The sequence below is a fragment of the Eschrichtius robustus genome, chromosome 17 (genome assembly GCF_028021215.1).
Source record: "Eschrichtius robustus isolate mEscRob2 chromosome 17, mEscRob2.pri, whole genome shotgun sequence".
Classification (NCBI taxonomy): Eukaryota; Metazoa; Chordata; class Mammalia; order Artiodactyla; family Eschrichtiidae; genus Eschrichtius; species Eschrichtius robustus.
Genome location: NC_090840.1, coordinates 84,328,285 through 84,349,593, shown reverse-complemented (window position 1 = coordinate 84,349,593; position 21,309 = coordinate 84,328,285). Strand labels below are relative to the sequence as shown.

Genomic DNA, 21,309 nt, shown 5'->3' with positions numbered 1-21,309 from the left:
CCCTGGGAGGGCCACATGAGCCTCTCCTGGGCAAGTGCCCTGAGGCCGGGGGCAGAGCAGGTCTGTGCCCAGCGCCGACAGAGGGCAAGACCCGGTGGGGCTGGGGGCCAAGCTCCCCTGGAGGCCTCTGAGAAGACAGCACAGGACAGAACAGCCCGATCTGGGGGCAGGTGCTTCCTTAGTGGGAGATGACCTCACACTGCACCCCATCAGCAAAGCCAGGGATTCCGGTCTGGCAGGGAGCAGACGTCCCAGTCCCCAGCGTAGACCCCACCCAACCCGGGTCAGTTCTCTGTAAAATGGAGGAGGCTGTCAGATACACAGCTGCTCCTGTGAACCTTCCGGGGCTGCGTGCGTTTCTGGTTCCAACTTGAGAAAGACACTAAACGTATATACTGTCTATTACACGACGCCCCAGTGGGGTCCGGGGCTGCCCCTTCCACCAAACACTGATCGTTCTGCAGCGGGAAGTATCAAGCTCACTCTGAGCAGAACCCATAAAGATCCCAATACCCTCTGGCTGGTTACGGCTGAGGGGCTTTGCGCCCCTTCAGCTGTAACTCACCTGCTGCTTTCCCGTCTCAGAGCAGTTTGGTCTTCAGGACCGTGAGTGGGGACTCTGGGGACCATCCAGCCTGCACCTCTGTGTGTCTGCCCGTTGGACGGTGCCTGCCCACTCCCTGATGCCCCACCCCAGTGCCCTCCCCGCCCACCAACCCAGAGAACTGGCACCAGCTTTCCAGAAAGCCACTGTCCTAGCCAAAAGAAACAGCAGCCCTCCTCCCGTTCCCACCAGCTGCCCGCTCCTCAGGGCAGTGGGCAGGGGGTGGGGCTCCATGGACAGGGACCCGGACATCCTCCCGCCACCCTGATCTGGGCTTTGTCCCTGCTGCCCAGATGGACAGACCAAGATCAGGAAGGAGACAGGCTGGGACGTGTCCAGGGCACCCTTGGGAGGCAGGGGCCAACCCAGGCTCCCGCCACCCACCGTGCCCCACCAGCTGGAGAAATGTGGGGATCACATCCCCAAGTGCCTGCTTCACATCCTCGCTCCACCGCCCGTTAGCCGGGTGGCCTCGGGCCCCTGCCCTCTCCGAGTCTGTTTCCTTGCCTATAAGAGGGAGGGGTGGTATTGACGGTGCATCCCACCCACCCCGTCCCCTTCACCAACAAGAGGTGGCTGCCTGGCCCCCGGAGGAGAGGGCAGGGTGAGCGGCCCTAAAACTCAGCAAGAATGAGAGGAAGCTGCAGCAGGAGGGGAGATGGTCGGCCACCAGGAAGAGCCACCTGTTTGTACGAGGGGTAGGAAGCACGCTGGAGGACTCTCTGGGGAAGCCTGGAAAGGCAGGAAAGGGGTCCGAGTGCCTGCGACGGGGCCATGCCAGGCTGCCTGCCCATTTCAAAAATGAGTGGGCAAGGACTTCCCTGGTGGTCCAGTGGCTAAGACTCCACACTCCCAATGCAGGGGCCCAGTTCGATCCCTGGTCGGGGAACGAGATCCCACATGCATGCCTCAACTAAGAGTTTGCATGCCGCAACTAAAAGATCTCGCATGCCACCATGAAAACCCGGCACAGCCAGAATAAATAAATAAAAATTTTTTTTTTTTTTAAATGAGTGGGCTTGGGAATTCCCTAGTGGCCTAGCGGCTAGGACTCCATGCTTTCACTGCCGCGGCCCGGGTTCAATGCCTGGTCGGGGAACTGAGATCCCGCAAGCTGTGCGGCGCGGCCAAAAAAATAAAAAATGAGTGGGCATTTGCATTCATTGAGCTCCTACTGTACACCGTCACATACACCGAGCATCAGAGAGAGAGAAACAAGTAAAATTCTGGCCCTGTCTGGGAGGACCTAAACATCCAGTTAGAGACAGAGGTGGCCTGGGGAGATCCAGACAAGTGACCGGGGCCCAAACTGTCCTCAGAATCCGGGGCTTAGAGAAGCCAGTCAAGGTAGGCCTCATGGAAGAGGTGGCCTCAAAGCTAGGGTGGATTTGGATCTGGAGAGAAGTGGCGAGAACAGTGTGGGCAAAGGTGTGGTTATGGCAAGGAGCTCAGCCTCCCCCAGAGACGGTGGGGAGAGGCCTCAGGGTGGCATCTCTGTCTCCGGGAGGGGGGTTGGAGCCTGGGGAGAGCCTGTCCCGGAAAATTTAACCCCAGACTCTTAGAAGTGACAACATCTTAGCAGTTTGGAATCGCAGAATCCTAGAATCAGTGATGTTTAGAGTCTGGGGTCTCTGCGTCCCACTTCTCAGAGGTCATCAGCCTTCCTGCCCACCCAATGCTGATACCCACTCAGCAGCTCTGGAATGTGCCCATCCAGGCTCTATTTTGGCCAGTTACAGTGACGGGGAGCTCACTATCTTCTGGGAGGGAAGGTAGACAGGGCTGTGCAGAGAATAGCAGCTGCTGCGACAGTGTCCCCGCATGCTGCTGCCCCCTTGCCGGTCCTGCTCCCACTCCAGGGTCGGCAAATAGAGCCCAGGCACCCGGAGCCACCCCTCTAAGTCCTGCTGAGCAGACAGAGACAGACAGAGCTATTCCGGTCCCATGGTGCCTTCCAGGGGCCAGGAAAGGCTAAAATAGAAAGCAGGTCCCAAGGCCCTGCAGGGGATGTGGACAGCCCTTGACCTGAGTGGGCCAGTCTGGCACTGCCAAGGGAGCCACAGCCCAGGCCAGGCTGGGGCACCTTTTGGCGGCCGGCCTGGGCCTCCAGGGCTTGGGCAGAACACTGCCTGAGGACAGGGCCCTCGACCTGGGAGAGACCTGGAACCAGCACTCCCCGCCCCGGGTGCGGGGCTTCCAGGATGTGGGGAGCTCTCCACCGTGCCTGGCGATGGGTTCCTGAAATTTCCTCAGAGGAAGCAGACCCGCTCAGCAGGGCAGTTTCAGGGCTCTGCAGGCCCCGGGCTGCTGCCTGGGTTCAACCCCCAACTCCGCCCCTTCCCAGCTGCGTGACCTCAGGCCTCGCTTCCCCTCCATCAGACCAGGATGGTTACAAGGGTGCCCCCATGGAGGGCCGTGTGGGGAACACCGAAGTGCATCCCTGCCCCACCTGGCCAGTCACAGGTGAGCCGTCGGGGGAGCACCTGCCCAGACCTTGGGGAGGTCAGAGGGGGCTGAAGCAGCAGCTGAGTTTGGAGAGCCGAGCCCCACTCCTGGCCTCAGTTCTCTTACCTGTAAGAGGTCGGGCCACCTGGGCGGGTGGGCTCCACAGCCTAGCTGGGCAGAGCCGGTGCGAATCCCAGGAGGGCCGGTGGGACCGGTGACAGGCTCCTGCCCCTCAGCCAGGCCAGATTGTGATGTTTGACACAGGGTAGACGGTGCCACCAAGTGAGCTCTTCCTGTTTGGAAATTCTTCCTCCTCCGGCCACCACGGCCCAGCCGGGACACATGCGAGGGGGTTGCACACACGCCTCCCAAGGGGACTTGACGCTAACCAGGAAGCTGGGGAGAGGGGTGTGTGTCATGCGTGTGCGTGCACGTCCGTGTGTGTGCGGGAGTGTACATCAGTGTGAGTGTGCATCTTGTGCCCGTGTGTATACATGCAGGTGTGTGTGTGCGTGTGCCTCGCAGTGTGCAGGGGTGTGTGTGTTGGTCTGTGTGCATGCATCTGTGTGTGTCATGCATGTGATACGTGTGCATACACACAAGTGCATATAAGAGCATGTAAGGGCCGGAGCAGGGCTGGCCTCAGGGTCTGTGTGTGCCATAGGGGTGGGATGAAAGTGGACACTTGTATTTCAGGGCTGGGATGTGGAGAAAATGTGCTGTGGGGTTGAGAGGTCAGCCAGCTCCTCTCTGGCTGGGGACTTGGTCAGTGGCCTAGCTCTGGGCAGCAATTCCCACATCTGTAAAGTGGGATCATAACTGCACCTGCCTTCCAGGGCTGTTGTGAAAATGAGGTGATGCACATGGAAGCCCTGAAACAGCACCTGGCGGGGGGGTAGAGCAAGATCTCAGGGTGCGACCGTGCTGGGGCCACGGTTCCCTCTGTGAATGATACTCTGACTTTCTTTCCCTGAGACCTGCTGCCTGGAACCATGGCTCCTCCAGGACTGCAAAGGCTGCTGACAAGGCCTCCTCCTCCTGCAAGCCCTCCTGGGTTGGACCCACCCTTCAAAGACCTAGGGCTTCCCTCAGCTTCCTCAAGGAGGAGCCCAGCCCCCCGTACCTCCCTGCCATTCCCACAGGGGCCCCTCCCCTCACTCCGTGGGGCCTCGGGACCTCTGCCAAGTCCCCAGGCCCCCCTTCAGCAGCACCAAAAGCCTCCCCTCCATCTCACCCTAGCCTCGCCCAGGGTCAGGTCCACTGTCTCAGCGGACCCATGAGGACGGCTGCTCTCACAGTCCCAGACACTGCACTGAACGTATGATTAAACAACACTGCTCTGGTCACTCAGGCGGCCCAAAAGTTAGGGCTGCCACACGGAGGCCCAGGCCTGGTTCCCACCAGCATCTGCAGCAATCCATTTGCTGTGTGGCTTTAAGCAGGTCTCTGTCCCTCTCTGGGCCTCAAGTTCTCCACCTGTAAAAGTTGAAGGTGGCACAAGATGAGCTCTGAGGGGCTTCTGGGTAACACATGAGACCTGGAAGAGTGGCTCAGGGAACTGAGGCGACAAAGCCCAGGGGTGGTGGTCCACCGAGCTTCAGAGCAAGCTCCCACCACAACTATGCTCTAGGCCCATCCTCAGTGCCCTGGACATTTCCCCACAATGCAGGTTCCAGCTCTAGTTGGCCCGCCCAAACTAGATCCGTGCATTCAAGGACATAGCGGTGGGGGAAGGGTGGGCATCTGTGCCCCATCTGAGCCTCATTCACCCTCCAGGGAGCCGGCCCGGGTTTCTCCAGCTCTCCCACTGGCGGCTGTGGGCCTAGGGTGAGTCCCCACCTGCGGCCTGTTTCTCCACGTCTGCTGGGGATGAGCGTTCCTGTGAAATGTCCCACGTGCAGTGGCAGGACTCAGTGCTTCCTGAGAGGAGGGGGACTTGGCCCGGGGCCTTTCACCGGCCACGCTGTCCCCACTTTATGGGGAGACTCTGAGTGTCAGAGCACACGAGCGAGGGGTCCAACCGGGCCCCCCAACCCAGACACACAACACACACACATGGTACCCCAACAGCCTACCCGGGCCTCCCCTGTGGGTGCCGGGCCCTGCCAGGGAGTCCAGAGCACAGGAAGGGGTGCGTGGCCGTTGAGCCACCCACCCGGCCCCGACTGCCACCTGTCTTGCCGGGATCACCCCTTCTGGGGGCGAGTCTTCCCCCACCACCCAGCTGGCCTGCGTCCCCTCCCCCGCAGTGCCCCTCGCCCCGCCTCCCCCGGGGCAGACTGTGTGGCCTGGGTCCCAGCGCTGTTTACGTCCTCCAGCGGCACCGGGATGAGGGAGGATGGATGAGGTCTGGCGCTGCAGGCACCAGGGTGGTGACAGCAGCGGCCTGGCTGTTGCCGCGCATCCCCCGCCTGCCCTCGGCCCTCCTGGGCTGCTCTGCTGCTTCTGTGGTTTAGTCCCTCAGAGTGGCAGGCCGCAGGGGAGGTGCGTCCTGAGACACTACTGTGGAGCCTCACAACCCAGCCGTGAGCGTGGGGGGCTTCTGCGGGCTCGGCGGGCTCTCCGCCAGGCGGGGCTCCAGGAGGGGCAGCCCCACCCTAAACTGCTCGCGTCAGACCCACCAGAAGGGGTCTGACCCCTGACCCAGCCAATATCTGACCCCTGACCCCAGACACAGACAGCCTGGCCTGACCCAGCCTGTGGAAGTGACAAGGGTGAGGTTGTCCCTATGCCCCTGTCTCCGCTGAGGGTCACCCCGAGCCTTGTGGGCTCCAGCACCCACCCCAGACCCCCTCGGTCCCACAGAGAAGAGCCCCCTAGGGTGAGAGGCGCTCCCCGGCAGTACACGGCATTTGTTGCGTTCCAGAGAATCTCCCCGAGGTTTCTTCGGGAACCAGCCTTCCTGTGCCAGGCTAGAGCCCCGCGGCCCTCAGAGTGAGTACGAGGCCTGGCAAGCCCTGCCAGTGACTCAGCGGCCGTGGGCTGCCTCCAGCTCATAAAATCTGACCCTCAGATGGCTCAGCCCTCCGGCACCCTCCCACATCCTGGCCGCCTCCAGGCTGCCCCTACCCCTGCCCCGCACACAAACAATACTGAATCCACACTCCCCCAGCAAGACCCTGGCTGCCCCTGCCTTGCCAGACAGGAGCCAGTGCCAGCCCGGGTCAGGGACCTGGATGGGCCAGGGGCTCCTGCACCGTTCTGGGCCTCAGTTTCCCCTTCTGGGACAGATACGGCAGTGTTCTAAGGAGACAACGGTAGCCTGTGGGCTCAGCCCTGCATTAGTGGGGAGCCCAGTTGAGGGGGGCAGCGAGGCTGCTCCGAGGACCACCCTCCCCCAGAATCTTCAATGGCTCCCCACTGCCCTCGGGTCAAGTGTCCCATTCTGGTCCCCACAAGGGCAGCCGTAACCCGGTGTGGAAGTCCCGTGCTCATTCCCAGCTTCGTGGCTCATCCCTGCCTTCCACTCACCAGGACCCGGGCATGCAGCTCCCGCTGCCCAAGGGCCTCCCCTCCCTCTGCCCACCCAGGCTGCCTGCCTCCCGTCCGTCACCCCTGCCTCTGCCCGGCTGTGCCGCCCTCCTGACCACGCCCCCCGCCACAGGCTGGCCAGCGCCCTGCGGCACCCCGCTCCCTCCCGCTGGTGCACTGCAGCCGTGTCCCCCACCAGGCTCAGAGCGTGGAGGCCAGGGGCCTGTCTCCGGCCTGTGTCCTCAGTGCCCAGCCCGGGGCCAGCTCAGTAGGTGCTTGGTCGAGAGGTCTAGGGTGATTCAACCGCATGAGTGGGTAGGAGCACAGAGACAGGAGACCAGAGGTGGCACTCAGGCACAGGAAGCGGCATGTCACAGACTTGGCCCTGAGCCCTGCCTGACCTCGACCCCAAAACCCTGACCCCCCAGCCTGGCCACAAGCCTCCACCCTGGTCGGGGTGTCTGTCTGGGGAGGGGTGTCCCTCTCAGCCGCCACGTGTAGAGCAGGCCTGGGCGAGTGAGGTTTACGACCCACCAACTCACCCTCCTGGCCCTTGTCACGTCCAGGTCTTTCCTGCGCACCCGACCCTCTGTGTTCCCGCAGAGCCACCAGCACTCACGGAGGTTATGCTGGGTCACACGTGGCGCCAGGCCGGTGCACGGCGTCAGGCATGCGTGTGCCCCTGCGAGGCCACATCCGCCCCAGGGACACACAGGAGTGGACGCAGACAGAGACCCAGACAACACACGTGCGAGACCTTGGTCACGGGCGCACACAGACAGCCCAGGGCCAGAACAGGCCAATGGAACTGGAGAGCAGCACGGCAACCCAGGCCTGCATGGGGCAGCCAGGAAGGCCAGCGGCAGCCCGGGATGCCTTTGCCCCCTCCCAGGCAGAAAACCGATCTGCGTGAGCCCCCAGCTCCTACAGCACACGTGAGCGCCAGCCGAGCTCTCCAGGGCCCAGGCAGCCTCCCCAGAGAGGACACTGTGGGGGACAGAGAGCCAGGCTGGAGCCGCTGTACCCCTTCCCCTTCCCGGGTGGTGCAGCTTCGGCTCTGCCCTCCGTGCCTCAGTTTCCTCCTCTGCCTGGCCGGGCCTGTGGACTCCGCTGCCCCAGGCTCCCTCCCCCAGGGCCCTGAACCACGCTCCTCAGGGGGCCGGCGGGGGCGGGGAAGACGCCCGCCCCGCCCCCACCCCGCTGCCTTTGCCCAAAAGGAGCCCCGAGCGCGGGCCTGACGTCAGCCCCCAGGAAGGCGAGGTCCGTAGGGAAACTGCAGTAAGTGGCCCACAGAGCCGCAGCCGCGGCCGTCTCCTCTCCACGCGGGCGAAGGTGCGGTGAGTCCCCCTCGGGCCGGCCGGGCCTCCCCTCTCTGAGATGAGATGGTCGGTGCCGGGGTCCTCACGCCCCAGGCAGGCAGGCAGGCAGGCAGGGGGCAGGGGCGGAGAAAGACCCGGGCTGGAGAGAGCTCAGAGCCCAAAAGTGGCTTTGCGGTCCCACCCTGCAGGGAGCCATTGTACAGATGGGAAAACTGAGGGCGAGGGTGAGGGCAGCTACAGCTGACCAGGCCAGGTGAGGGGTAGGGGAGGGAGAGCTCCCCAGGGCTCGAGGGGGCACCCTGCTGTGCCGAGCCCCACCTGTGCTGCAGGGCTCCCAAGCCCCCTCCTCTGGACTACCTTCCTTCCTTCCTTCATTCAGCACTCTCACTGGTCCTCTGCTGGGTGCCTCGATTTCCCCGTCTGGGCGGCCCCAGAGGTCAGGGAAGGGGTTGCGGTACCCCAGAGGCACTTGATGAGCTCTGGGACCTTGGCCACCACCATCCCCCAGGCTGGGGCAGGGCCGGGGGGGGGGGGTGAGGGATTTGTGGGGACAGGCTCCGACCAGGGCACACCTCCTGACATCCCACAGCTCAGGTCCTAGGCCCCAGCCCGGCCCTTCCCCACCCTTGTAGGGCCGGAGAAACTGAGGCCCAGGGCCCACCCAGCCCCCTACGTGGACCTCGCAGCTGGCACTGCCCCCGCCTGGCTCGCTGGTGGTGCCGGCCCTGAGAAGGCAGCAGGAACAGGGTCCCGAGGGGGGAGGGCCAGTTGGGAACTGGACTGTGGCCAGGGTGCTGGGCAGGGCAGACGAGGAGCAGCTGTGAGTCCTGGGGCAGGACTGGGAACGGAAGGGGCTGGAGGCGTGGTGGCAGCAGCTCGCAGCCCTCGGACAGGCGGCTGGCCCCACCAGTGGCCCCCATATTCTTCTGCCAACCTGTGGCCGATCCCAGCCAGAGGGTTACCAGGGCACCACCTCCCCTCATGGCTGTGTGGCCATGGACAAGTTGCTGCCCGTCTCTGAGCCTCAGAAAAAGCAAAGTCTGCTGCTTCTACAGCCCCGGTGTGTGGGGGAGGGGATTGGACGTTTCCTGAGCACCTCCTGGGAGCCCGCGGGCTGGTCTCCTTTTGTCCTGCGGTAACCTGATGTGATGAGGTGGGTCTCAGCACACCCACTTCATAGGTGAGGAAACTAAGGCTTGAAGAGGCCAGAGGGGGCTCTCAAAATCATTCGTTTGTTCATTTAACCACAGCCCAGGCCTTGGCCCTCACGGCACTGCCAGTCCAGTAGGGGAAAAACAAGAAACAAATAAATATGAAGCTGTCAGGTGGTGGGAGGGCTGCAAGGCAAGAAAAGCAGGTGGAGATGAAGGTGTGCTGGGAGCTGGGTGATCCGGGAGGGCCTCCCTGAGGAGGCGGCCCTGGGGCCTGAAGAACACTGGTGGACCCCAACCCTGCTCTGCCCTGCTGGCTATCAGCACACCCAGGCTGCCCCTCAGACCCCTCACAGTACTCTGAACACAGAAGCCTGTTCCCACCTCAGGACCTTTGCACTTGCTGTGCTCGTCCCACTGCCTGGAGCACTGTTCCGCCAGGTCCTCCTGAGGCCCCTCCTGCTCCTGAGCAGCCGCAGTGGTCCCCCCAGCCACTTTCTAGCCCACTCCCCGCAGCCACTTTCTAGCCCACTCCCCGCAGCCACTTTCTAGCCCACTCCCCGCAGCCACTTTCTAGCCCACTCCCCCCAGCCACTTTCTAGCCCACTCCCCCCAGCCACTTTCTAGCCCACTCCCCCCACCCTGCCCCTGCCTGCGAGCTCCATAAGCTAGAGCCACATCTGCCTGAGACCCTCTGTGCCCCCAGCACCGGGTTCAAGGCCAGGTCTGATGCCTCCAAAGCATGTGGTCCTCATTGTTCCTCTGACCTTGCCACGGGGCTGTGTGGCCTGGGGCAAGATGCCTGTGTGCCCTGGACCTCTGAGTCCTCCTCTGTACAGTGGGACGTGGTAAACTTTCACTGGCGTGGTGCAGGCAGGAGGGTCCACAGAGCAGAGTTCAAATCCCAGCTCCTCCGCCCCCAGCTGGGTGACCCCAGACAGGCCACTTAACCTCTCTGTACCTCAGTTTCCTCACAGGCAAAATGAGGCCAGCAGCACCAATGTGGGGCATCCTGGGAGGAGTCATGAGAGCCTGGGAGGGGTCATCTCGGATGCAAACTGTGAAGTGTGGGATTAGGGCTCTGCCCCAGTGGAGGGGTGTCCAGGGGCCCAGGGAGGACTGTGGGCATGGGCCCTGTTGGTGCCGGGGGCCTTCAGCAGGTGACGCAGGCAGAAGCGGCATGCCGGGCCAAGGGAACGGGCAGAGGCCGGGCAAGGGCAGCCGCAGATCCATGACCTGTGCCCCTGGGGAGGCTGGGTCGGGGGAAACGGTCAGGTGCTGCAGCAGCTGCAACCATCAGGACGAGGTGAGGGATGAGCCAGGGTGGCAGGGAGGGCTGTCTGACCCCCGGCAGGACCCCCATGTGCGGCGACGCCTGAGGCTGCCCCTCCCAGAGGAGCTTGCGTTTCCATCAGAGCCCAGATCTCAGCCAAGGGCTCTCAGATGGTGGAAGGTGAGGCCGAGTCAGCCATGGGGGAGCCCAGGTGCCCGGCACGCCACCCACACCCACGAGTGACCCCTCTCCCTGAGCTGGGTGGAGGGAGCCCTGGCCAGGATGAGGAGCTTGATTCCAGCTGGTGCCACCTGGGACCTGCCGGGTGACCACGAGCCAGACTGGCCCCCTTGGGGGCTTCCGTAAGGGCCCAGCTGTCCCTGGATGGAACAAGCAGAGACTCAGACTAGCCAAAAACAGCAGGCAATGTTCTAAAGCAGATGCCATGAAACCAAGAATAATCAGAAACATAAACAGGCAGATGGTTCCCCCAATAATGGCTATTTTGGCCTTGGAAGGCTGTGAGGGTCACCCCTAGAGGGGCACAGGCATATGCAGGTACTCTGTGTACCCAGAATCTAATTGCCCACAAACCCCAGGTCCAGAGACGCTCACCCCTCCCTGGCCCCACCCCTGCCTGGGCCAGGAGCCAGTGGACCTAGGTTTGAGTCCCAGCTCCATCAATTTCACTGTGTGTGTCCTAGGGCCTGACACGCACCTTTCTGGACCTCCACTTCCTTGTCGATAAAACCCACGACAGCTGCGTGGTCGCAGAGTGTCTGGCATGGCGGCTGGTTCACAAGAGATGGTCCAGGCGCCTTGGTCAGGAAAAAGGCTGGGCCTGTCCTCCATGCCCGTCCCTCCCGGCTCCTGATGCAAGCAGAGCATGGGATCTTGGGCCACACTTCCAGGCAGGTACCTGTTGCCCAGGGCTGAGGCCAGGCCCCCTGGCTGCCCTGGTCCTGTGCACGGCAGGACAGGAGGCAGGCAGGCTGCGGGCTTGGGGTCTGCTAGACAGCTGGGCGGCCACAGAGGACACACAGGGACGGCGAGGTGGTTTCAGGAGAAGCCAAGGAGAGGTCAGGATGCACCCTCCACCTGCCGAGGAGGGGAGGTCAGTGTGGCCCGGGTCCCCCTCGCAGTTTGTAGGCAGGTGCTGGCACCCTGAGCCTCTGGGTCTTGGCCTGTGTCTCTGGGCACACAAGGACCCGAAAGCTGTAGGTGGAGGCAGCGGGGCATGACCCCCCATCAGTGTTCAGTGGGGAGCTGGTGCGGCCCTCAGGCTGGAGGGAGAGGGAGCCCCAGGAGGGGACAGGGTCAGGTGACTTGGAGAAAGATGCTCATTCCCTGGGTTTGAGAGCTTCACAAAGGCTCTGAGAAGTCCTGCACTGAGCACCCGGTGTGACCCGGGCCTCTCCCCAAGACGAGCAGGCGGGCCCAGGCAGGCCTCCGTTCAGGTGGGAAAACGGGGTCTCTAGCACTGCTGCTGTTGTCATTATGCGCCTTTTTGGGGGGCGGGGGCACCTGTGGCCGTTTGTCCACCCAGCACCCCCAGCTGCTCTGCCGATTTCATTTGTTGGTTTGCTCACTTGTCCATTCAACAAATATCAATGCCAGCATCACAGGTGAAGGAACTGAGGCTCTGAGACTTGAACCAAACACCTCTGATGAGCACCAAGGGGAGGGGGAGGGGGAGGACAATGGGGACCGACGGACCCCCGACGATGGTCAGGGTGACTGGGTGGGCTTCCTGGAGGAGGCGTTAACCCTGCTCGGCTGGGAAGACTGGTGGGTAGTGAGGGGGGAGCCGAGGGCGGAAGCCAATTCCAGGTCCAGGGCCCTGGGACGCTGGGTGGGCTGTAAAGGGGCTGGGCCAGGCGGGGAGGGCACCGAATGCCTGGGCGAGAAACGGGCCTCGCCCTGCAGGCCCTGCCGGGCTCGCTCAGCGGTTCACTCAGCCAAAGGGAAAGATGGATGCTGCTCTGCGCCCGGCTATCCTGGGTGTGCTGGAGCGACAGACAGGAGCTCCGCCCCACGCCCGACCCCACCAGGCCCGCCCCGAGATGCTCACAGTCTGACCGGGAGGCACCGTGGGCCGGTCCTGGGCTGGACGGCGCTGGGGGAGGAGCACCCGGGAGAGGTACTGGGCCAGCCGCGGTGGAAAGAGAAGGCTTCCTGAGGGGCTGAGGTCAAGAGGAAGCCCTAAAGCGGGCAGGAATACTGAAGTGGGGGAGGAGGAGCAGCTTGGGCAAAGGCACGGAGGTTGGAGGGTGCCTGCGGCGTCGTCATTCAGTTGGGGCACGAGGAGACTGGGGAGGCGGCTCCCCTAGCCCTGCTCAGAACCTGAGGCTTTTCCCAGGGAGGACCCCTGCCCCAGCAATCCCACCTCTGAAACCTGGTTGTGACCAGATGCCTGTGAGGAGAGCATATCAGGGAGGGGAAGACATCCTTCGCGCCCATGCCTCCCCTAGAGGGTCTTGGAGCTCCAGGTCTGCACATCTGGGGGTAAGGGGAGACGTGCCACCCTCACCAGGCACCAGGCGGCAGCAGTGTACTCCCCGCACCCTCCCGCACCTCTCCACACCTGCACCAGGGGCTCCGGCTCAGCTAAGGCCCACAGCAGCCCTGAGGAGCAGCATAATACAGCTGTGCCAGTCCCCGCTCCGCACAAGTGGAGACTGAGGCTCAGCGAGAACCCCTGCAGGGTCAGAATGGGAGGCCCACAATGGGAGGGAGGCCCACAAGGTTACCTGCGGCCAGAAGCCCCAGGGCCCAGCTGGGGGACCCCAGGCTAGTTGCTGAAGCTCCCTGGCTCTGCATCCTGCATCCTCATTGATAAAATATGGATTGTGCCCCCTCCACAATGATAGGAGGAATCCAGATGTGTCTCCCCAGGGCCCCATGGGTAGGGGGCAGAGAAAGCAGACATATTTCTAGGGAGGCCAGGGGCTATAGGCTTGGGTCAGAGAAAGCTAATTTATGCTACAATATAGAAAGACATTTCTTATTTTCAGAGAGTTTTGCATTACAGTGGGCTAACCTAGTAGGTAGTGAGTTCCCCGTCCTCGGAGGAGTGCAAGCTGAGCTTTTTTTTTTTTTGGCTGTGTTGGGTCTTTGTTGCTGTGCACGGGCTTTCTCTAGTTGTGGCGAGCGGGGGCTACTCTTCGTTGCGGTGCGCGGGCTTCTCACTGGGGTGGCTTCTCTTGTTGCGGAGCACAGGCTCTAGGCACGCAGGTTTCAGTAGTTGTGGCACGTGGACTCAGTAGTTGTGGCTCACAGGCTCAGTAGTTGTGGTGCACGGGTTTATTTGCTCCACGGCATGTGGGATCTTCCCGGACCAGGGCTCGAACCCGTGCCCCCTGCATTGGCAGGCAGATTCTTAACCACTGTGCCACCAGGGAAGCCCCACAAGCTGAGATTTTACACATTCATTCACTCACCCACTTGACATATACTGAATGTGAATGTGCAGGCCTCTCCTCCAAAGAGTCACAGGCTAGTGGGGAAACTGGACAAGTGGCCAGGCAATGACAGAGCCACGGGTGCAGTGAGGGCCCAGTAGTGGCAGCAAATCTACTTGAAGCAATCAGGGAGGGCTCTCTGAAGGAAGAGGCATCCGAACTGAAGAAAGTTGACAGGTGAATAAGAGGGTATAGTCAGAATTATTTTAGTCACAAGTGACAGAAACTCCAAAGTAACTTAAGCCAAAGAGGGAGATAACCAAGTCCCAGACCACTGGCTTCAGGAAGGGCTGGATCCAGGCGCTTGACCCACCCTGTCAGGACTTAGTCTCTCCTCCTGGTGGGTTTCTTCTAGAGGAATACGGCCATCAGCAGCTTGAGTCTCATAACCAACTAGTGTGGCAACCCCAGAGAAGAGAGCTGCCAGCAAAAGTCCCAGGGCTGGTAATGATTGGCTGGGCCGCGGTCATGAGGCCACCTGTGACCAAGCACTGTAGCCTGGGGTTCTGTGTTACAGGAGCCCATGTCTGAGGCTAGGAGCTGAGCAGCGCCAAGCCACTGAAGGACTTTATCCCACACATGGTGGAGGGAGGCTGGGACTTCCTGCCCAGAGGTCCCAAGGGCTCCTCCTAGCCTGGGAAGCACTGGGCCTGCGTCTCGCCCCAGTCCCCAAGCCGCCGGGATTCCACCACCATCCCTCTGCCCTGCTCCCTGGAAGAGCCCTCTAGAGCAGTCTTGCGGCCAAGACATTCCCAAAGGTGCAGGCATGTTCAAGCCTTGAAGTGCTTCAGAGCTGGAAGTACCCTCAGAGCCACCTGCCCATTGCGTAGATGGGGAGACTGAGACCTGGGCAGCCTGGGCAGTGGAGGAATTCCTGACCCTTCCTCCCAAGACCCCAGTTTCCTCTGAGATGGGCGGGAGGGGAGAGAGGAAGGAAGAGAGGTGCAGGAGGAGGGAGGCCCCCAGGGACCCGAAGCCTGGGCCCCACCTCCTCCCCTCCTGCACAGCTGCACTCCAGCTGTTCAATCCACCCAGCACCAGCACTCGCCCTTGGGGCCTGGGGCTGTGCAGAGTCCACCCTGCAAGGCCTGCCTGCCCGCGCTGCCGTCCTCCTGCTGCCGTTCTCCACAGGGCACCCCCCTTCCCTAACCCTCACCTTTGTTTATACTCGGCCCATCTCCCATCCCCCCACCAGCCAAAATCCTCTCAGGACCCTTCCAGGGCCACCTCTTGACAATGTGTCGGTACAGCCTCAGAAATGGATTCCAATTCTGCCCACTTTACAGATGAGGAGACTGAGGCTCAGAGGCTTTAAGGTCACAAGCCGGTTCTGAGATGGAGCCAGGCTTTGGGTGGGGCATCCAGGCCAGAGTCGAGACTCTCAGTGGCTATGCTCCGGTCCCCCCAACCCACTGTGTGTCTCCCCCTCTGACCCTGAGCCCCCGGAGAGCAGGTCCGCGTGCCCTCCGCTCTGCCCAGGGAAGGGCCTGAGCGTGGGTGGGCGGAGCAGGCCAGGGCAGTGGCTGGTAGATGTGCGAAGGCTCCCAGCCTGGGACAGTTGCCCTGGGGCAGTTTCCAGACCTTGAGCCCGGCACGGTGCTAGGCAGTACGAGGACGTGGCCCCTGCCCACTGGGATCCAGCCAGCCGACCCCAGCTGCAGGGTTCGCTGCACCTCAGCCAGGACTAGGGCACCTGCCAGGAACAGGGAGGGGACAGGGCCATGCCTCCACCCTCAGACTGGCTTCCTCAGGCTGAGGAAAGCACTAGTGACCCCATTTAGCAGATGAGGAGAAAAAGGCTCACTGACTGGCCAAGGTCCAGGGTCGAGGGAGTGGCAGAGCTGGGCTCGAACCCAGGTATCTGGGACTCTTCTGCTTGCTCACCACCTGGGGCCCATCTAAGGCCAGGTCTGTGCCCCCCACTCAGACTGGGTGTGGGGGCCAGCGTCAGGCTGTCCCCACAGAAGAGCAGAGGCTTCTCTCCTTTCCCCTCATTCCCCTCACTGCATTTAGAGTGGAGCAGGGCGGAAGGCAGGTGGGGAGTGGGTGCCCGCCGTGCACCTGCCGGACGAGGGGACCGTTGCTGCCTGGGTGCCCGCCCTCCCTCAGGCCCAAGGACCCAGCTGTGGGCTCGCACTAGGCAGACCCAGGTTCGAGTCCTGGCCTGTCCCTTCCAGAACCTCGGTTTCCTCTGAGTGAGTGGAGGAGGCCAGGAGCCAGGTGGGTGAGGAGGTACCATCACCAGTGCCTGGGTCTGCAAGGGAACCGATGCCATGAACCCGCTCGGAAGCTGCAGAAAGAAGGTGCTGTTGTTACGTCACTTTGTGGGCGGGGAGGCTGAGGCTCAGAGAGGTTAATCAACACCCGGGGTGACCCCTCTTGAGTGGGGGCCAGCCCCCAGCCCGCACCTGCACTCGTTACTCTTACTGTTCAAGTGCTCCCCGCAATGCCCACCGCCATCACCAGCTGTGACATCCCACACCACACTGAGCCCCATCTGCCCACGGGAGTGTGGACAGGCCCAGCCCGGGCTGGCAGGCGGGGGTATGGGGCCCTGGGTGTGGACAGAGGGAGGGGCGGACATGGTGGAGGCGAGAGCGAGTCAGCCCCAGACTGCAGGACCGGCAGGACCACGGAGGGCAGGGCTAGTGCTGAGAGCATGGAAGGGGGGCGCTCTGCTCGGGGTCGGGGGGCCCGCGGGAGGCCTCGCGCTTGACCAAAGCAGATTCAGGGGGTGGAGCAGTCCATCCCGTGGAGCCTCAAGGAGGACCAGGAGCTGAGGCAGTGGAGACCACGGGGGAAACCGAGGCCCAGAGAAGGAGTGTCCGCCCTGAGGCCATGTGGGGTGGAGGCAGCTCAGCCCAGACACTCCCAGCCCAGTGCCTTCCCGGCCCCAGAGAGCCGAGGGCCCTGGACTGTGGATCCCCGAGGCCATCAGCAGGCCCACCTCCACAGGGGCCGGGGTCTCACAGTTTGAGTTCCTCATCTTGCGAAACAAAAGGGATCGTGAGTAGATGCCCCCAGAGAGCGGTCAGTGAGTAATCAGTGTGTTATCACCGTGAGAGGTGAGTGGTGTGCTGGGGGTGGCGTAAGCAGGGTGGGGTGGCGGGGGTCTTATCATACAGACAGAGACAGTCAGACTCAGCAGAGAGCAAAGGGGAAGAGATGGTGGTGTAGAAAGCCAGGGGGGAGGGCCCGGGCTGTGGCCGTGATCTGAGCTCGGCCGGCGTGACAGATGCCAAGGTTCGTCGTGTTCCGGGACTGACCTCAGTGTGTGAGCGGATCAGGCTCAGACTCTCGGAGCTGAGAATCACGGCGTGCTTGGCTGACGTCCTCTGTCCTCACCTGCCCGGCCTCTGGGGCGTCCCGCGCATCCCCCCGCTCTGGAGCCCCAGGCGCGCAGCCCTGGCCCACACCGCCACCGGCACCCTCAGCGAGGTGCTGGCCAGCATGCCAGCAGGCTGTCCCTGGGGGGTTTCCTGGGAGGGCAGGCTCCCCGGGGCCCGCGTCATCCTGGGACTGAATGCCAGAGGAAACCTTCTGTGGTGTTTATTATTTGTCTCTGATTGTCACATGGATGCAGACCTCATGCAGACACATTGGAAAACCAAAAAGCACGCGGAAGGAAATTCAAAAACCTGTTTGCGTGTGTCTGGGGCCAGCTCCTCTCTCCCTGGGCCCTTCCTCCTGGGGTTTGGCCGAGGCATCGTGTTTTCCACAGTAGAGCAGGGACGCACTGGGAGGCATCCGTCTCCTTCCTGGGGGACTGCGGGGGCCCACGCTGCCTGAGGACGAAACCCACAGCCCTGAGGCACCAGGATGCCAGCCCCACAGCCCTGAGGCACCAGGATGCCAGCCCCACAGCCCTGAGGCACCAGGATGCCAGGCCCACAGCCCTGAGGCACCAGGATGCCAGCCCCACAGCCCTGAGGCACCAGGATGCCAGCCCCACAGCCTAGCCTCATCACCTCCCCTCGCTGCTCCCCAATCCCCAACCCCCCGCGCCCACAGAAGGTCTCTCCCTGCCCCGGACGTCCCTCTCGCTCCCTGTCTCCCTGAGCTGCCGTTGGACAAACACACCCAAGGACCCTGTGTGTTAGGGGCTTGGGGACACCGGGCACAGGACAGCCCTCCCAGAGGACCCCGTGAGCTGAGGCCCGGGCCCACTTGCGCTGGAGGTGGCCAGAGGGGCCGGACACAGTCTTGGGCGGCATCCGACTCCTCCCGGCAGCCTTGAGAGTTAGCAGATGCCCAGGGCCGTTAGCAGACGCCCAGCAGGCGTCCCAGAGACAGAGGCTCAGCCGAGGCCACCCTCTCTGAGCTGGAGGATAGAGGCAGGGGCTCCCTCCCGGCCGGGTTGGGACCTCAGCCTCAGCTAGCAAGAGGTCCCCTGCTGTGCCCACCCCCTCCAGGCTGGCATTCGGTCCCCAGTCCCCCAGCGGGCACGACCTCCACTGGGTGGAAGCTGCCAGAAGGAGCCTGTTGCTCAAGGATGTGCGGTAGCCGTCCGGGGGGAGTGGGCAGCGTGAGGCCTGTTCACAGCGGACGCCTCACTTCCCTTGGCCGCCAGGAAGGGCGAGGGGTCTTCCCTCCCCTTGCAGGTGGGGGAGGGCGCACTATGCCTGGGATGTCCCATGTGCCCTCCCCTCCTCCCTGCTTCTCCCCAAAGCCTTCTCCTTTCTCCTGAAAAAGCCAGAAATGTCCTTATTTGGAGGATCAGCCTGGCCCAGGGCGGGGGTGGGAGCCTGTTAACCCTTCGTTTATAAACAAAGGGATAAATCTCAGCAAGTTAAACAGCTCTGCAGGAGCAGAAACAGGGTGGGCGGCCCCAGCCCCAACCTGCCCCCACCGCAGTGTCTGGGCCACCAGGCCGGGACCAGGCAGGGAGCACAGTGCTTGTTTAACTCACACCCGCTGTGCTGCCGCCGCGGGGACCAGGCTCCAGGCTCGAGCCCCAGTGAGCCACCCAACGTGGGCCTCCAAGACAGCAAAGGTGGCCGCCTCTCAGGGCTGGGGAGAAACTGGGGCGGCCAGGGGGCTGACTCCCGGCTCCCCAGTCCCAGTCCCTTGGACCCTTATGAGGACCTTCACCCAGGGCATTGACCTGGTGCCAGCCTTGCAGGAGGTGAGAACAGATGAGTGGCCCGGAGGACAGGGGCTGTGACGCGTGGGTGCGGGAGCTGTGGGCTGGGGTGACCGTGGGCACGGCTCCGTCCTAGCAGAGCTGTGGCTTATTTGGCACCAGCTAATGATGCGCTGAGCACTGCTGTGCTCCGTTAATCCTCCCAGCAGCTCTGTAGTCCCAGTGATATAGATTAGGACGTGAGGCACAGAGAGGTTAAGCTACTTGCCTGAGGTTGCACAGCGAGTGAGGAAGAAACTGGGATTGGAGCCCAGGCTCAAACACCACACACTTGGCCCGTCATCTTACCTGTGCCACACCAGTCGCCTTTGTCATCTTTCAGTCCCGGTGACGGTCTTGCAAGGCTTTTCACCTCCCGTTACAGCGAGGAGCAGCCTCAGAGCACTAGCATTCTGCTAAAGCTCCACACTGGCCCGTGCCAGGGCCAGGCGAGGCAAAGGCACAAGGGCGGGAATGTTGGGGTGCTGGGTGGGCAGGCGAGCCAGGTGGGGTCCAGCCTCGGGGCAGGGCCCCAATAACCCCAGGGTAACCCGGTCTCCTTCCTTCCAGGCCCCGGGCGTGCGCTGGCCCCTGTCATGCCCTCCGCGTCTTCCGCGGGGCCCTCGGCCATGGCTGCCCCCAATGCCACGGCGGCGGCGGCAGCGTGGACTAACATCAGCATGCCGGAGACGCCCCTGTTCCACCTGTTTGCTCTGCTGGACGAGGAGCTGCACGCCGCCTTCCCAGGCCTGTGGCTGGCGCTGATGGCGGTGCATGGCGTCATCTTCCTGGTGGGGCTGGTGCTCAATGGGCTGGCGCTGTACGTCTTCGGCTGCCGCACCCAGGCCAAGACGCCGTCGATCATCTACACCATCAACCTGGTGGTGACCGACCTGCTGGTGGGCCTGTCCCTGCCCGCGCGCTTTGCTGTCTTCTACGGCACCCGCGGCTGCCTGCGCTGCGCCCTCCCGCACGTCTTTGGCTACTTCCTCAACATGCACTGCTCCATCCTCTTCCTCACCTGCATCTGCGTGGACCGCTACCTGGCCATCGTGCAGCCCAATGGTTGCCGCCGCTGGCGCCAGCCTGCCTGCGCCAGAGCCGTGTGCGCCTTTGTGTGGCTGGCCGCCGGCGCCGTGACCCTGTCCGTGCTGGGCGTGACGGCCACCGGCGGGCCGTGCTGCCGCGTCTTTGCGCTGACCGTCCTGGAGTTCCTGCTGCCGCTGCTGGTCATTAGCGTGTTCACCGGCCGCGTCGTGTGCGCGCTGTCGCGGCCGGGCCTGCCGCGCCAGGGCCGCCAGCGCCGCGTGCGGGCCGTGCAGCTGCTGCTTACCGTGCTCGTCATCTTCCTCGTCTGCTTCACGCCCTTCCACGCCCGCCAGGTGGCTGTGGCGCTGTGGCCCGACGTGCCACGCCACACCAGCCTCGTGGTCTATCATGTGGCCGTGACCCTCAGCAGCCTCAACAGCTGCATGGACCCCATCGTCTACTGCTTCGTCACCAGCAGCTTCCAGACCACTGTCCGTGGCCTCTTCCGCCGGCACGGAGCGGAGCGCGAGCCCAACAGCTGCGACGTGGTCAGCATGCGCAAGAGCTCCAAGGACTCAGCTCACCATCACATCCTCGGCGCCAGACCCCGAGCCCTCACGCAGGCCCTGGCTAATGGGCCTGAGGCTTAGTTGGTAGGACTTTGCAAGGGGGCCAAAGGTCAGGGCTGGACTGGGCATGCCAGGTCAGGGACAGCACGGATATCTGCTCTACCCGGGTGGCAAATTGGGTTCACCTGATCAATTGGTGATGGCTGCCCAGTGCACTGCGTGGAGGAAGTGTCTAAGGCCACTGTGCTATGATTGATTAGCAATGTCTGCCACGGGCTCTAGATAGGATATGGTGGTCTGAATGCTGACAGTTTGCCATCCCTAAGGTATATATTGTGTCCATTGAAAACTCAGAGGGGTAGCCAGGAGCTGCTTCTCACTTGGACCATTCAACCTCTAGAAGGGGTTCCTGAGAAACATGGACAAAGATGTTTTAGATACTGGGAATTTCAAAGAGGGTTAAAAAGATAACCTGAAGAGGTTCCCTCCTCCTTTTTCTCCCTCCCCCACAAAGAGAGAAGAACAAGAACAGAAAGGAAGTGTTAGAGGACACAAATGTTATGTGAGCGGACGTGAAGGGTTCACGTCTGCAGGACCTCCATTTGAGGCATCCATAAATCACACAGAAAGACAGCCTGACACCGTGGGGTGCTTTGCTGTGAGTACTGTGATATCTGGGCTGACACTCGAACCAGAAACTACCCTACAAAGGGGAGACTATTTTCCACCCACCAGCCATGAGGGGGAGGCTGAGTGGCACGTACAGGTGCCATGAGTGGGAGATGGCCAATCAAAACTCAGCCCCACCTCCTCCAACATCCCCTTGCCTGCCCCATGGAGACCACTCAAATCTTCCCAAAGCCCC

General features: G+C 62.6%; 1 protein-coding gene across 1 annotated transcript; it reads left to right on the top strand.

Moving 5' to 3' along the window:
- Positions 1-7,807: 7,807 nt before the first annotated feature.
- GPR20 (G protein-coupled receptor 20) lies at positions 7,808-20,862 on the top strand. The gene is made up of 2 exons (XM_068526046.1): positions 7,808-7,852; positions 19,417-20,862. The coding sequence occupies exon 2, from the start codon at positions 19,443-19,445 to the stop codon at positions 20,523-20,525; it is 1,083 nt and encodes a 360-aa protein (XP_068382147.1). The 5' UTR covers positions 7,808-7,852; positions 19,417-19,442; the 3' UTR covers positions 20,526-20,862.
- The last annotated feature ends 447 nt before the right edge of the window (positions 20,863-21,309 follow it).